The sequence below is a fragment of the Littorina saxatilis genome, linkage group LG15 (genome assembly GCF_037325665.1).
Source record: "Littorina saxatilis isolate snail1 linkage group LG15, US_GU_Lsax_2.0, whole genome shotgun sequence".
In the NCBI taxonomy this organism is placed as follows: domain Eukaryota; kingdom Metazoa; phylum Mollusca; class Gastropoda; order Littorinimorpha; family Littorinidae; genus Littorina; species Littorina saxatilis.
In genome coordinates this window covers 16990474-17005473 of record NC_090259.1, presented here as the reverse complement: position 1 = coordinate 17005473, position 15000 = coordinate 16990474, and the positions used below count along the sequence as shown (strand labels likewise).

General features: G+C 40.4%; 1 protein-coding gene across 4 annotated transcripts in view; it reads right to left on the bottom strand.

The window, feature by feature from the left end:
• Nucleotides 1–15000, bottom strand: part of LOC138948695 (E3 ubiquitin-protein ligase TRIM45-like) — a 58871-nt gene that overhangs the window by 19200 nt on the left and 24671 nt on the right. The window contains exons 1-2 of one of the 4 annotated variants that reach the window (XM_070320293.1): nt 2816–2954; nt 1–1080 (exon numbers count right to left, since the gene is read on the bottom strand). The exon at nt 1–1080 is cut by the window's left edge and continues 48 nt beyond it. The exons of 2 other annotated variants lie outside the window; for them this stretch is intronic. In XM_070320293.1, the coding sequence (XP_070176394.1) occupies nt 1–1059 (1059 nt within the window). In that variant the 5' untranslated portion in view covers nt 1060–1080; nt 2816–2954. Of the gene's footprint in view, nt 1081–2815; nt 2955–15000 lie in introns of those variants that run through there. One more of the 4 variants, XM_070320292.1, reaches the window with a different exon arrangement.

Sequence of the window (15000 nt, the reverse complement as noted above, 5' to 3'; positions counted from 1 at the left end):
TTCCGACAGCTCTTTTTCCAAGCGGCTCACGACCTCGGAGTCAATTATTAGCGTTACCTTGGAAATGGCCTTGGCGTCGGCCGGCAAGGTGACGCTGTAATCAAGGTCATCCACGCGTGTCTTCAGCTTGGGCGTCATGCTTGTCACCGTGTGGCGACTCTTGGCGTCCTGCACGCGCTCTACTACACGTGTGTGAGTCGTCAGCTTCCCTCGCCGTTGCAGCAGACACGTCTTGGCCTCACTCATCGCCTCTCTGACGTCACAGCACGCGCTGTGCGTCATCTTCGTCAGACGACGGCGACACGCCTCCACAGACTGGGCCAGACGCTGACACATGGCATCGATGTGAGCAATGGCGGCCGCCGACTGTTTTTCCACCTCCTTGAGGTGATCGTCTAGCTGTTGGATGCTGTGATCCAGCTCTCTCTCGCCCGCTCTCAGGGTGTCGGCCAGCTGTGCCAGCAAGGCGCGTGCCTCCCCCACCTTCTCCTCCAAGTCCCTCACTTCGGAGCAGCCTCGGTGCCTGGACGTGGCGCACACATGACAGATGGTCTGGCCGTGTGTGGAGCAGAACAGCTCCGTGGCCTTGTCAGCGTGTACCGCACAGGGGACGGGACGGTTGGCCGCCACGGTGTCCGCAGTCACAGAGGCCAGGCTTTCCACCTTGTGCTGGCGCGTTGCCGACAGCTTGCCGTGAGCCTGCGTACAGGCCGCGCACAGCATGTCCCCACAGTGCAGACAGAGCGACGTGGCCGCCACATCGTCGCACACGCAGCACTTGTGGTCCCGCTCCAGAAGACGACGGGCCTCCACCAGCGCCGCTATGGCCAGGTCCGTTGGAAGGCCGCCAGCGATGTCTTCCATGCTGGTCCGGCCTCGCTCCTCGGCGCCCACGATAGTGCAGCGGCATAGCGGACACAGGGCGGGGCGTTGCGAGTGTAGCCAGGGCAGCAGACAGTGACGACACAGGCAGTGCCTGCAAGGCAGCAGCTTGGGATCGCTCAACAGCTCGTGACACACGCTGCAGTCCGGCTCCACTGGGACGGAGGCCGTCGCCATTGCTAGTGTTGATGTAGTGATCTGTGGGAGAGAACAAGACATACAGAGAGAGGTAGAAAAGGAGAGACAGAGGAGTAGGTGGAGACAGACGATCGACTCATTGAACCGTTTTCCACGCTTGAATGTTGCAGAGCTAAATTATTTAGGTCTAGTAAATGTGATCATCACAGTGATACTTGCCATGTGAGATCTCTCTGATAAGAGAACACCTCCTAAGAAAGAACACCTTCTGCTGTTGTTTGTCTATAATCTTGATCAAAACATCTCTCAAGAAATGCCACAGGCAATGCATGGGGCATTTTGGCTGTTCCCAATGGCGTCCTTTGAATGACGTAGATACCACTGACTAACAATGTACACACAATGAAGCAACACACACAGTATTTCTGTGTAGCAATCATAATATTATAGCTGTCTCCACCAGTTATACCCAGTTGACACCTTTTCCTCTAGTCTATTAGTATATATATAATTATAAGCTTTTAGTTTGCGATAAAAAAAGGTGTAAATTATAAGAAATACAGCATTATCAGCAATAGAGCACAGTGATCAATGTTTAACCCCCCCCCTAATTCGTTCAGTGTTGGGATATACATTTTAATATTGTAGATCGGGTTACCTTAACTCAACTTTAGGTCTTTGTTTGTAGTTTTGATGATTTGTGTGTGTTAGTGTGCTATTTTTCTCTGTGTGTGTGTTTGTGTGTGTGTGTGGGGGGGTGTTCCCCCCAAAAAAACCACAAACACACACAAAACCATCAAACAAAGATTTACATTTGAATTAGGGTGACCCGATCTACTGTATTAAAATGTGTATTCCAACACTAAAGGAAATAATGGTTATGGTTTTAAGGCAATGGAACATTTGGCAAATGTACGGAAAATAAAGCGTCTGCGATCAAAACTTTTCACAAATCAATACTAACGACCCACTGACCCTACTTTTTAATCGTGCTTTCCTAATCCAACATTTATTTAAATTCTAAATAAATAACAATACAAAATCTGTTGTATTTTTCACTTTTTACACTATCGAATCGCCATTGTTCAGTTTTAAAGTCTCTTGATTTGCTGATCGTTCGTTTGATATGCCAAGTTTAAACCTAGATATTGCAAACCAGATTTATTAAATGAAAAATTTAAGAGAAAGAAAAAAAACACGCAAAAATAAAAAAATACAGAAGAAAATACAAATAAACAAACTGCAAACAAACAAATATACAAAGAATGCAATCTGACGAATAAATGTGTACATTACGTACAAATAAATAAATGAATATCAAAGAAAAGAAAGATAAATGAATACATACATTAATTACTAATTTTATTTATCAATACATTAATACATAAATAAATAAATGGTTCACTTCAAGCTGCACTGAATGGTCTAGGGGAAGTAACTACATCCCTATTCCTCATTCATCTGCAATGAGTTGCACCCCTTAAACCAACACGGAAGTGTTTTGCCCCACTAACCTAGTCAGCACACCAACAACAAAACAGTCTTGAGCACATGTCCTTTCGTTCCACCCTGCCATACTAGCGCTATAAGGTGAATGCCTGTGACTCGTTTTTCATATCACCACACCATCCATCCTCGTTATCTGCGGCTGAACAAAGTCACTGACACAACACAGTAACACTCCCATTCTTACACACGACCGGACTGACAAGCCGCAAAACCGAAACTAGACCAACGCTTGAAAACCCTCCCATCATTGATTATCATCACAGACAGAGCCACAAAGACAACTTACGCGTGTCGACGAAGGCCAACAGCGACGACAAGGCTGACGACAGTACTGACGAAGAAGACAGCAATGTTTCTGTTCGAAATATTGATCACTTTCGGTAGACTACGACACCTCCTTGTGCGGAGAGAATTTGGACGGTGTACGTGCATGATGACGTAATGACTGGGTCACGTGACATGTCGGGGCACAGGCGTATGAGCCACTTGTTTATAGCATACAACATTTTGTTTCGTACCAGTTTTGTTTTGATGTATATGTCAGAGAGTGCGGTGGGTACTTGTTTTGTGTGTCGCCACGACTAAAACCATGTAGTAGAATTTGATTTATATATGTATAGTTATCCCGCCTGCCTACTGCAGTTCTTATTGTGACAATTTATACAGAAAACATTGTGTCAGTTTATGTCCTGTACAGAACCGGTCATTCTTGTTATTTGATTTGATTTGCGTTGTTTGTCAGAAAGCAATTTTTTTCATTGTGCACATATTAGTAAAAGTAATCTTTTCGACACACACATCCCCCTTCCTACCCCCTTCCCCCCATCCCCCGTCAAAAGAGAGAGGCCAAGGCTTACGATGGTCAGTCCACTGGTGATGCCAGGTTTACTCTCAGCTCCCTTCCCCGTCATCCTCCCTTGTTTTTCGCGGTGTTACGTTTTTGTGTGAGTATCACCTACCAATGTCAAATGGGAATGACTTAGACCGTCTGTTGTATCTGTTGAATGAGAATTGTTTGCTTTTAAAATTGATTTGACATACCCTTCTGGTCTCTGCTTTCATTTTAAGTAGAGATTGTCATTGTCTTTGGAGTAGTCAGAACGATAGACTTTTATAGTTTTTTTTTTAATATTCTTAACAAACAGGTTTCTTTTTGTTTTTATCTTTGTTTTGCAAAATAGTTTTTGTTCAGCAGTTGCCTTTATGCAAATGACCATTGGCTTTTGAGATAATGCAAAACATGACTGTTTTAGCTTGGCAAGACCTTCTCACAGAATATTATTTTGAAATCATTATCGAGTGAGATTGTGACATTAATTGTTGAACTTGTTAAATTAAACAGCTGTTAGAGTCGTGATTTTGACAGATCTTTGCATGATCGCGCGCGAGTGTGCACAATGTTATGCTCCAAATATAAATGCTCGAATGTAACCCACAGAAAACTAACCGGGTAAATGAAAAAGAGCGAGTTCTAGGCGTAATGCACTCAATGTCAGCATAATGCCGCTAAAAGCTATATATACTGCTACATTGCATTTGATAATTGTAATTGTGATGTGACATCACCAATCAGCTGGTTATCTAATCAATGGACATCATTGGAAGCATTGCCAGACAACTTTTCCCCAATCAGCTTTCTCTTTGTGTGTGTCAACGATTTGACTGTGACCTTTAGATGTGTGTGTGTTGGACGCGGATCCTTACTCTTGTGCCATTTATGTACATGCTACAGTTTTGAACTGGTGCTGTAAAGTACGTATCCACTTTGAATGAATTGTCGGTTACTGGCAAGTGTTGATGCATCGTGTGGGTTGATGATGATTGCTGTAATCTTTTTATTCTTGACCTTGTCTTCCAGAGGCTCTTAAGATAGATTGAGAGAGAGAGAGAGAGACACAGAGACACAGAGAGACAGAGAGAGAGAGAGAGAGACACAGAGAGAGACAGAGACACAGAGACAGAGCCAGAGACAGAGAGAGGGAGACAGACAGACAGACATACAGACAGAGAATGGGACAGACAGACCGACAGAGACAGATAGAGAAAGAGAGAGAGAGAAAGACAGACAGACACACCTGAGACACTGACACTGACATTGATTTTATTGTATGGGCCCATTCAGAGAAAAAAAACACGAAGAAAAAAGGTGTATACAGAAAAAATGAAAGAGAGAGAGAGAGAGCTAGAGAGAGACATACAGACAGACACAGAGAGGCATACATAGAAAGACAGACAGACAGACAGACAGACAGACAGACAGCAAACTAACATTTGCACTCTTGTCAGGAGTACTACAGTATTGGTAACATCGTCCTCACAAGGCGAGGCAAGAATGTGTATTCCAACAACTACTGGGGGACGGGTACAAAAGAAGAACAAGTCGCGTAAGGCGAAAATACAATATTTAGTCAAGTAGCTGTCGAACTCACAGAATGAAACTGAACGCAATGCCATTTTTCAGCAAGACCGTATACTCGTAGCATCGTCAGTCCACCGCTCATGGCAAAGGCAGTGAAATTGACAAGAAGAGCGGGGTAGTAGTTGCGCTAAGAAGGATAGCACGCTTTTCTGTACCTCTCTTTGTTTTAACTTTCTGAGCGTGTTTTTAATCCAAACATATCATATCTATATGTTTTTGGAATCAGGAACCGACAAGGAATAAGATGAAAGTGTTTTTAAATTGATTTCGACAATTTAATTTTGATAATAGTTTTTATATATTTAATTTTCAGAGCTTGTTTTTAATCCGAATATAACATATTTATATGTTTTTGGAATCAGCAAATGATGGAGAATAAGATAAACGTAAATTTGGATCGTTTTATAAATTTTTATTTTTTTTTACAATTTTCAGATTTTTAATGACCAAAGTCATTAATTAATTTTTAAGCCACCAAGCTGAAATGCAATACCGAAGTCCGGGCTTTGTCGAAGATTACTTGACCAAAATTTCAACCAATTTGGTTGAAAAATGAGGGCGTGACAGTGCCGCCTCAACTTTCACGAAAAGCCGGATATGACGTCATCAAAGACATTTATCAAAAAAATGAAAAAAACGTATGGGGATTTCATACCCAGGAACTCTCATGTCAAATTTCATAAAGATCGGTCCAGTAGTTTAGTCTGAATCGCTCTACACACACACACACACACACAGACACACAGACACACACACACACGCACATACACCACGACCCTCGTTTCGATTCCCCCTCGATGTTAAAATATTTAGTCAAAACTTGACTAAATATAAAAAGAAAGGCATATACTACAATGTAAGTTTAATACAGGCTATAGTAAAATGATGGCCTGGTATAATAAATTATGACTAAATAGATGAGAACAGGTGTTTAAGTTGACTTAAATAAATAGGAAACCTTGATCAATCAGACATCATTACACTTGTTTCTCAATATACTTTGTAAAGTGAAGCAAGTCCAAACATTCAGGGCAAATGGTTGTAAAAAAAACCCGCAAACACGATGACATTTAATCACATTATGACAATTACAAAACTTAACGAAGATAATTGGTTCTTTATATTTAGTCAAGTTTTGTTTTATATTTAGTCAAGTTTTGACTAAATATTTTAACATCGAGGGGGAATCGAAACGAGGGTCGTGGTGTATGTGCGTGTGTGCGTGCGTGTGTGCGTGTGTGTGTGTGTGTGTGTGTGTGTGTGTGTAGAGCGATTCAGACAAAACTACTGGACCGATCTTTATGAAATTTGACATGAGAGTTCCTGGGTATGAAATCCCCATAAGTTTTTTTCATTTTTTTGATAAATGTCTTTGATGACGTCATATCCGGCTTTTCGTGAAAGTTGAGGCGGCACTGTCACGCCCTCATTTTTCAACCAAATTGGTTGAAATTTTGGTCAAGTAATCTTCGACGAAGCCCGGGGTTCGGTATTGCATTTCAGCTTGGTGGCTTAAAAATTAATTAATGACTTTGGTCATTAAAAATCTGAAAATTTAAAAAAAAAAATTTTATAAAACGATCCAAATTTACGTTTATCTTATTCTCCATCATTTGCTGATTCCAAAAACATATAAATATGTTATATTCGGATTAAAAACAAGCTCTGAAAATTAAAAATATAAAAATTATTATCAAAATTAAATTGTCCAAATCAATTTAAAAACACTTTCATCTTATTCCTTGTCGGTTCCTAATTCCAAAAACATATAGATATGATATGTTTGGATTAAAAACACGCTCAGAAAGTTAAAACAAAGAGAGGTACAGAAAAGCGTGCTATCCTTCTTAGCGCAACTACTACCCCGCTCTTCTTGTCAATTTCACTGCCTTTGCCATGAGCGGTGGACTGACGATGCTACGAGTATACGCTCTTGCTGAAAAATGGCAGCTACTTGACTAAATATTGTATTTTCGCCTTACGCGACTTGTTGTTTACTTCTTCTTAATTCATCAAAAGAGAAAAGCTAACGTGAAGCACATAATGACATTTACAACTCACATCACCAGTAAATCACCAGTAAAGCAATTTACAACTCATATCACCAGTAAAGCAATTTACAACTCATATCACCAGTAAAGCAATTTACAACTCATATCACCAGTAAAGCAATTTACAACTCATATCACCAGTAAAGCAATTTACAACTCATATCACCAGTAAAGCAATTTACAACTCATATCACCAGTAAAGCAATTTACAACTCACATCACCAGTAAAGCAATTTACAACTCACATCACCAGTAAATCACCAGTAGAGCAATTTACAACTCATATCACCAGTAAAGCAATTTACAACTCACATCACCAGTAAAGCAATTTACAACTCACATCACCAGTAAATCACCAGTAAAGCAATTTACAACTCACATCACCAGTAAATCACCAGTAAAGCAATTTACAACTCATATCACCAGTAAATCACCAGTAAAGCAATTTACAACTCATATCACCAGTAAATCACCAGTAAAGCAATTTACAACTCATATCACCAGTAAATCACCAGTAAAGCAATTTACAACTCATATCACCAGTAAATCACGAGTAAAGCAATTTACAACTCATATCACCAGTAAATCACCAGTAAAGCAATTTACAACTCACATCACCAGTAAATCACCAGTAAAGCAATTTACAACTCATATCACCAGTAAATCACCAGTAAAGCAATTTACAACTCATATCACCAGTAAATCACCAGTAAAGCAATTTACAACTCACATCACCAGTAAATCACCAGTAAAGCAATTTACAACTCATATCACCAGTAAAGCAATTTACAACTCATATCACCAGTAAAGCAATGTATACGGCTTCATTCACAAGAAAATGTTATCACGGCATATAGGCTTATACAAAATATTGAACCATAGCATTGTGGAGTTTGTTTCTGACAAAAACAATAGAATAAAACAAAATCATTCTGACATTTCAATCCACAACCAAATGAGCACATTCTAGCCATTTTAACACCGTAAATTGTGTAACTGAAAAGAGTTACTGGAACAGTTTTATTCAATATTAAATACACAATTATTAAATTCAACAGAACAGTGTTATTCAAAGCTGATTCAACACACTTTAAATAGCATAATTCACAACTATCGATCCCCTTCATACAAACGGTAAAAAGATTGATAATATATTTACAACCAAAATTCAACGATCTAAAACATCGTTTCCATTTTGAGTTAGTGAGTACTGCCCTATTTCACCTTTACCATAAGCAAAACAGGGCCGGACTAGGCTAAGAGGAGGGGGGGGGGGTTGCCAGTGGGGGTCAGGGGGCGAAGCCCCCTGAAGCTGATGGGTAGGTCATATTCTGAGATAGCAAAATGGTCGCTCCTTGCATGAAACGGCATAAAATAAACAATAATAAAAAATGTTTTAAATAAGTGAGGTACATGTTTAGGCTAGGGGGGGGGGGGGGGGGGGTTGCGCAACCCCCATAACCCCCCCGGTAGTCCGGCCCTGCAAAAGGTTAGATACTGAATTGACCCGAACTTTGATATAGTTTTACAAAAGCCAATTGTATTTTTTTGTGCTTTATTCAATACTTTAGGACACCATTCCCAGCATCCGTAAAACAAAATTGTCACAATCAGTAAATAAAATAACTCTTTAACATTATTTGAACTGCAACATAATCCTTATTTTGGACACTTTTTTCAATAATCCAAACATGAGCTCAAAGTTTTATTGTATAAACATTCTGGGATGCATGCAATGCAGACAGGAAGTTCGGTGCATGCTGCAACGCTTCAGCATAGTCTGTCATTACAGTTGTACCATCTGTATTGAATAGCAATGATAACACCAATAATACATTCCAAAATCTATCTCTTCACCCGATTCTCTAACATCCCAGACTTGCGTTGACATTACTTCACTTCTCAATATGTATTAAAAGCTGATGCCTTATTTACATAAGTAGCAAAAACACTGGTGACATTGTTTAACCTAATGTACACCAAAACACAAATTTAACTAAACTGTAGCCCTGTTTTGAAACATCTCACATTCCATTTACACACTTCAACAACGGCAGTATGCGTACATTTACAACCGAATCCGACAACTTGTGATGTGAAAAGCTATTCTAAAGTAATCAAACTTTTCTCTTTATCAATAAACCATTGATATCTTCTCTTTTTTGGACAAAAAAACTAATGATTAACTCAACTAAGGATAGATACATGATCACATGTTAATCGACTTTATTAAAATCCAGTTTTGTTGACGAAGAACTGACGACAGCCAGTTCATTGCAATTTTCATTGCATTTGTCGTGTGCAGTACAAAAACAACTTAACCACGCAAGGTGAACCCAGACAGACTAGCTGGACCTTCATCATTGCATCTTCTGTATCCTCTCTTTCTTGGACAAAAACTAATGATTAATTCAACTACGGGTAGATACATGATCAATTGTTCAATGACTTCATCATTGCATCTTCCTTTCATGCAGGTAGCATATGTTAGGTACTTCTTTTTCTGACAACCTGGTAGACTGGTAACGTTTTCATGAGTTCTTTATCTCATGAATTGGCACATTATGTATCCGTTCATTTTCTCACAAGCAACTGCTTATTCGTCATTTCTTTTTTCTCATGAATTAAAGTATTCAACACTTCATTGGCTTCTTGAATTAAAATATTCATCATTTTATTTTACTAATGAATTAGAGTATTGATCACTTCCTTTTAATCATGAACAAGAGTATCTATCACTTCTTCTTACTCATGAAATAGGGTATGCATCACTTCATGTTACTCATAAATAAGAGTATCTATCCATCTCTTCATTTTACTCACACAGTGTTACACTGTTTCTTTGTACCCGCAGGCTTGTAGAGTTTGTAGTATTTCCATGTGTCACAAAGTGGTAGATTGTTTGTGGGTTTGTTTGTCTACACAGGCTTGTAGAGTTTGCAGTATTTCATTGTGTCACAAAGTGGTAGGTTGTTTGTGGGTTTGTTTTTCTTCACAGGGTTGTAGAGTTTGCAGTATTTCATTGTCTCTATAGTTGCCTAGTCAGTCTACGGAAAATGGCACCATAACCAAGGATTTATTGCTAAAGAATTTCTGTTTTCAGATTCATGTTCTGCTATGTTTGTAGTATGTCTGGTCAAAAATCGAGAAAAATATAATTATTTTTAAAAAAGTTATCAAGTGTGTTTGTCAGTGTGTATTTTGTCACAAAGCGATTCTACGTTTTTTATATTGTCTGAACTGTTTTGACACCACGAACATCAAATATAACATGCAAGTCACAGTTTATGATTACAATATAAAAAAATGTCTAAGATATTAAAAATCAAAAGGTCAAGGTCATTGGGTCATAAGGTCAAATTTGTTGTTTATGCGTGAAGTGAAGGCTGTGTAATCATTTTCAGCAGCATAACGAATATTTATTTTATACACGCACTAAACACACACACACACACACACACACACACACACACACACACACACACACACACACACACACACACACACACACACACACACACACACACACACACACACACAGGGGAAATTCCAAAGTAATTGGTACACAAGGTCATATTTATTGTTTTCAACTAAAAGTAGAATACTGTACTCATTTTAAACCAAACATCATCTTTGTGAAGGTTTTGTTCTACAAAAACATAAGTATTCCTGTACAGGAGAATGTAAGCGCACTCAAGCAACATGTAAAAAGGCCACAAAGTTTGCAGTGTAAACTAAGAAAAGTAAGATGAATGATGTCAGGAAGTCGCTGGATAGTCTACCGCGTGACAAGGGAGCAGGGTATACAAAAGCAAACCATTCAAACACAAGCAATGAAACAACAAACGTAAACAAGGCAATTGATTAGATAAAGCATCACATAATCAAATAATCGACAACATTTTAAATTCAAAGCACATAACTCCAACATCATTACACAAACATTGCACAACATTCATAAACATTATTGACCAATAATGTATTCACAGCGTTAGTCATGCATTGGTCGACTGCAGACTGCAGAATTGAGCATCAAAGCAGTCATAAAACACTCAATGAATGCATTCACTGAATACAAATATCTGTGAACACATTCCGTAATCAGAAAAAAATCAGGAAACAACAGGAATGATAATAATTATGTCCCTTGAAAAACATCTCACAACATCAGTCACTGTCATAGAAATAAAGAAAGGCTCCAATACACATTTGTACATTTGAAAAACATATCACACCGGTCACTGTCATAGAAATAAAGAAAGTCTCCAATACATATTTGTACATTCTCCAAAGAGCAATGCTAGTTGTTCTCTTAATCATCTGTCTGTAGAAAGGCCTGCCCAACATCGATCCGTCCTGCCTACATGGTGACCGGCTTGGAAGCTCTGGTAGACATCCTTGTGAGTTTCTTTCAGCTGCAGCATGTCCTGGAGATACAGGTGGAGGGATTTGGTGTAGAGGTTGTGCCCTGCTGCTGCCGAGAAAGGCATCATTTCATGGACAGTGGACAGATGCAGGTCCCAGTTTCCTGTGCGTTCAGCTTTGAGGAACTTGCGCAGAATGTCAACCATGTCCATGTACTGAATCCACAGTGCAGCTGTGGGGTGGCACTTGAGGGTTTGCTTTTGGCGTTCTAGTTTTAGCTGAATCGATGCGATTGTCTCATCAACGCAAACTTCTCCTAGCGGGATAGCTCCACTCATCAACAAGTCCCACATGTTGGCTGCACGGGCAAGGTCCCCATCAGGCTCCTCACATGAGACAGGAGCATCTTCATTTGCTGATGGCGCGATATCATCCACTGTCCCAGCAATTTGCACATCTTCTGGTACATCTGTGCTATCAATTTCCTCAATGGAGACGTCACTTAGTGTCACATCCAGGTCTGGGAGTGGCAGAGAGATTTTGAACGTTTGTGAGGTCAGGAGTGCGTTCAGAGCCGAGTCAACCAGAAAGTGGCCTCTAACTGCTCGGGACACTGCCTTGCCTTGAAGCATGTAGTTGACAGCTGTTGGTGCATATGTCAGTTCTAGCACCTCCTGCAGACCGCTGCCCTCCATCAAACGTCCAATGCAGCCCAAAAAGCTCATTTCCATGTGAAAACCTCCAAGCCTTAGAACAATGGAGGCCAAGTCAGCATCATCAGGTTTGTTGGCGACGATCTCATGGGCTTTCCAAAATAGGGGCTGGTCGAAAGTGAGCACTGGAGTCGAGCCATGTCTCTTTGCTTCCTTCGCCGTGAACAGCAGTGTAGAGTGAATGCAAGTCAGATCACCAGGGTTCATGTCGATCATTGGCAAGAAGAAAACGCTCGACTTACCAGGGTGACGGTCGTTGTGGACAGCCTGCATCGTTCCAGACCATGAAGGTCTTGAAGGCTTCAGCGGCCACACCACCTTCCACAAGACATCAAGGTGTATAGATGGGTCAACAGCTCGCAGGTTTTCTAGTTCCCTGTATGTAGTGTTCCCAAAGTGAACTGCCTTTGACTGGAAATACACGATGTCAATTGTTCCCTTTTCTTTTGAATCTTTGGAGGTGACATCCAACCTAGGAATAGGCGTTGTTCGTCGTGTTCCAGGAGTTGTGGTAGCAATCATTCCCATACCATGGAAAGAATTGTATCCATCCAAGGTACAGGAATTGTGATCCACATTGTCAGCCACGTATTGTAGAATCACATTCTTGGCACATCCTGGAATATCTGTACTTTGGGACACAGCTGCATTTGCCTCAAATCTCTGCACCTCTGTGTAGGAAGACGAGAAGCCCATCGCATTCAACACATCGATCAGATATCGGGAGCCAAAATGGTGGTGCATTTGGACTCCAAGTCCAATTTGAAGTGGGGCGATGACAACCCTAGGTCGAGCTGCCTGGACAATTGCTTGTCCCACAGATGCAATTTTATTGTCAGCATCTTTTTCGCTGAAAATCAAACGCAGGAAAAGCTGAAGGGACTGGGGAACAAAGTCCAGGTTGTACGCCCCTGAAGAAATATCCTCTGATGTTGGATATTCCTTGTTTGTCGTTGCAGAAGCAGCTTTTATTTCATTCTTTATCAGTGCTGCAGCAGCTTTCACCAGCTTCAGTTTTTCACTTTCGTCGTCATTAGTCTTCGGAGAACTGTAGAAATCATGAAGAATGGACTTAGCTGTTGTGCGGAATGTTACAACATTAGACTTGCCCAGAATGTTCGCTATGATGATTTTTTCATCAAATCTCTCCAAGAGCTTTTCCTTCGTCCATTTGGTGGTGTAACCAACCCCTCCACTAAACTCTTGCATTTTCTGCACAAGCTCTCCGATGGTGATCTGTTCGTCATCGTGGTTAATGAGATATTCTGCTGTTTTCTCAAAAGCTTCAAGTTTTTCAGTGTCCGGTGGTCTACCCACACTTCGGCTTGGAGCGTTTGTCAGTGCGTATGCACCTGGCTTGTCATTATAACGTTTGGGAATTGACAGACCAAGTGCTCTGAAGTTACAGTTACAAGTTATATGGTACACAGCATCTGCTGCATGCAGGTCTCTTGCAAATTCAAGCTTTCCCTTGACGATATCTGCCCACTCATCATTTCTTTCGTCACATTTTTTCAAAATTTCAGTTTGTAAAGATAATGTTCTGACTCTGTATGCCTCATCAGGTCCACGTGTTTTGGAAAGATTTACCCGAGTCCCACAGAAAAAGCAGCAACTTGCAAAGTCAAATCTGTGTTGCTTAGATCGTGTGCTTCGCTCTCCAAGCTCAGTCTTATCGGTATCTCTGTTTTGCTGTCTTAAGTCTTTCTCGATATTATTGTCGTTGGTGTAATCCCTTCGACACTCGATATGCACCCTTTGACCAACTGTAGGCTGAACGGTTCTGTTCTGTCTTCTCTGGCTCGAATCCTTGATTCCTGTATCAACAAACAAATAACATTGCTCACTACAAACTCTTTTTTATAGACATTTCAACAGAAGCACGCAATTTGTTAACCGGCTATGACCCCTCACACTTGCTTTGATAAGTCTCACTGGATGACACCCAGTAATACAACAAACTACAAATACAGCACAACATGTAAAAGAACACCAAAGGGAAAAAACAACAAAAGAACAAAAACAAACAAAATAAAAAAGGACATAAAACAAACAAACAAACAAACAAACGTTATAGTATACGGAACACTAAGAAACTCAAATTTATCATAAGAATTGAAACAAATCAAGAGAGAGAACATACTTGCACATCCTTTCTTTCCCAGGGTATTAAACTCGACGTCACATGGTTCGTTGCATATTGGACAGGTTTTTAATGGATCATTCATTGTGGTAGCCTTTGAAGTGCTGCAAGTAAAATAGTTTTCATGAACACAAATTTGTAATGTTCAACATTGATAAGAGCACCACCATTAAATACCACAATAATATATAGTGCGTCCTGCATGTTACTTATGTAATCAGTTGATTCTAGAGGAAAACAACTAAAACACATGAAAATAGGAATTTTGACTGGAATGTTCAGCCATACAAATCCTTGCTAAAAGAGAGTTTTTCAGGCGGCAGTACAGACAGTGAAACCTTCAGTTAAAGTATTTTATGGAATAGTCAAACCAAAACTAACCTTCATTGTTTTAAAGTTGTAGATGACCACAAATAAACGTCCATGCAGCTCTGGTGTATCACAAAGACTGAAGTGAAAAATTGCTTCAAATAATCAAACTGTGAAGATTCCAGCAAGATGGTATCAAAGACAGGCTGTGCTGTCAGACCAGAGTTATGGTGAGAGCATCCGGCGAGCGCGCGGTCACGGCGATCAGATTACTGATAGCCAGCCTCCCTTACCCTCTATCCAGGAACCCCCTCATCCCCCCCTCTTCCTGCTGCAGAATGGCAGGCGAGTGATGCCATGATCTCTCTGTATCGAACTTTTAATCGATCATATCTCGGCCGTGCGATCTTCAAATGGAGTCGAATTGTGTATGCATGTTAAGTGTTCCATGCTGAGCGCAGCCATTATAAA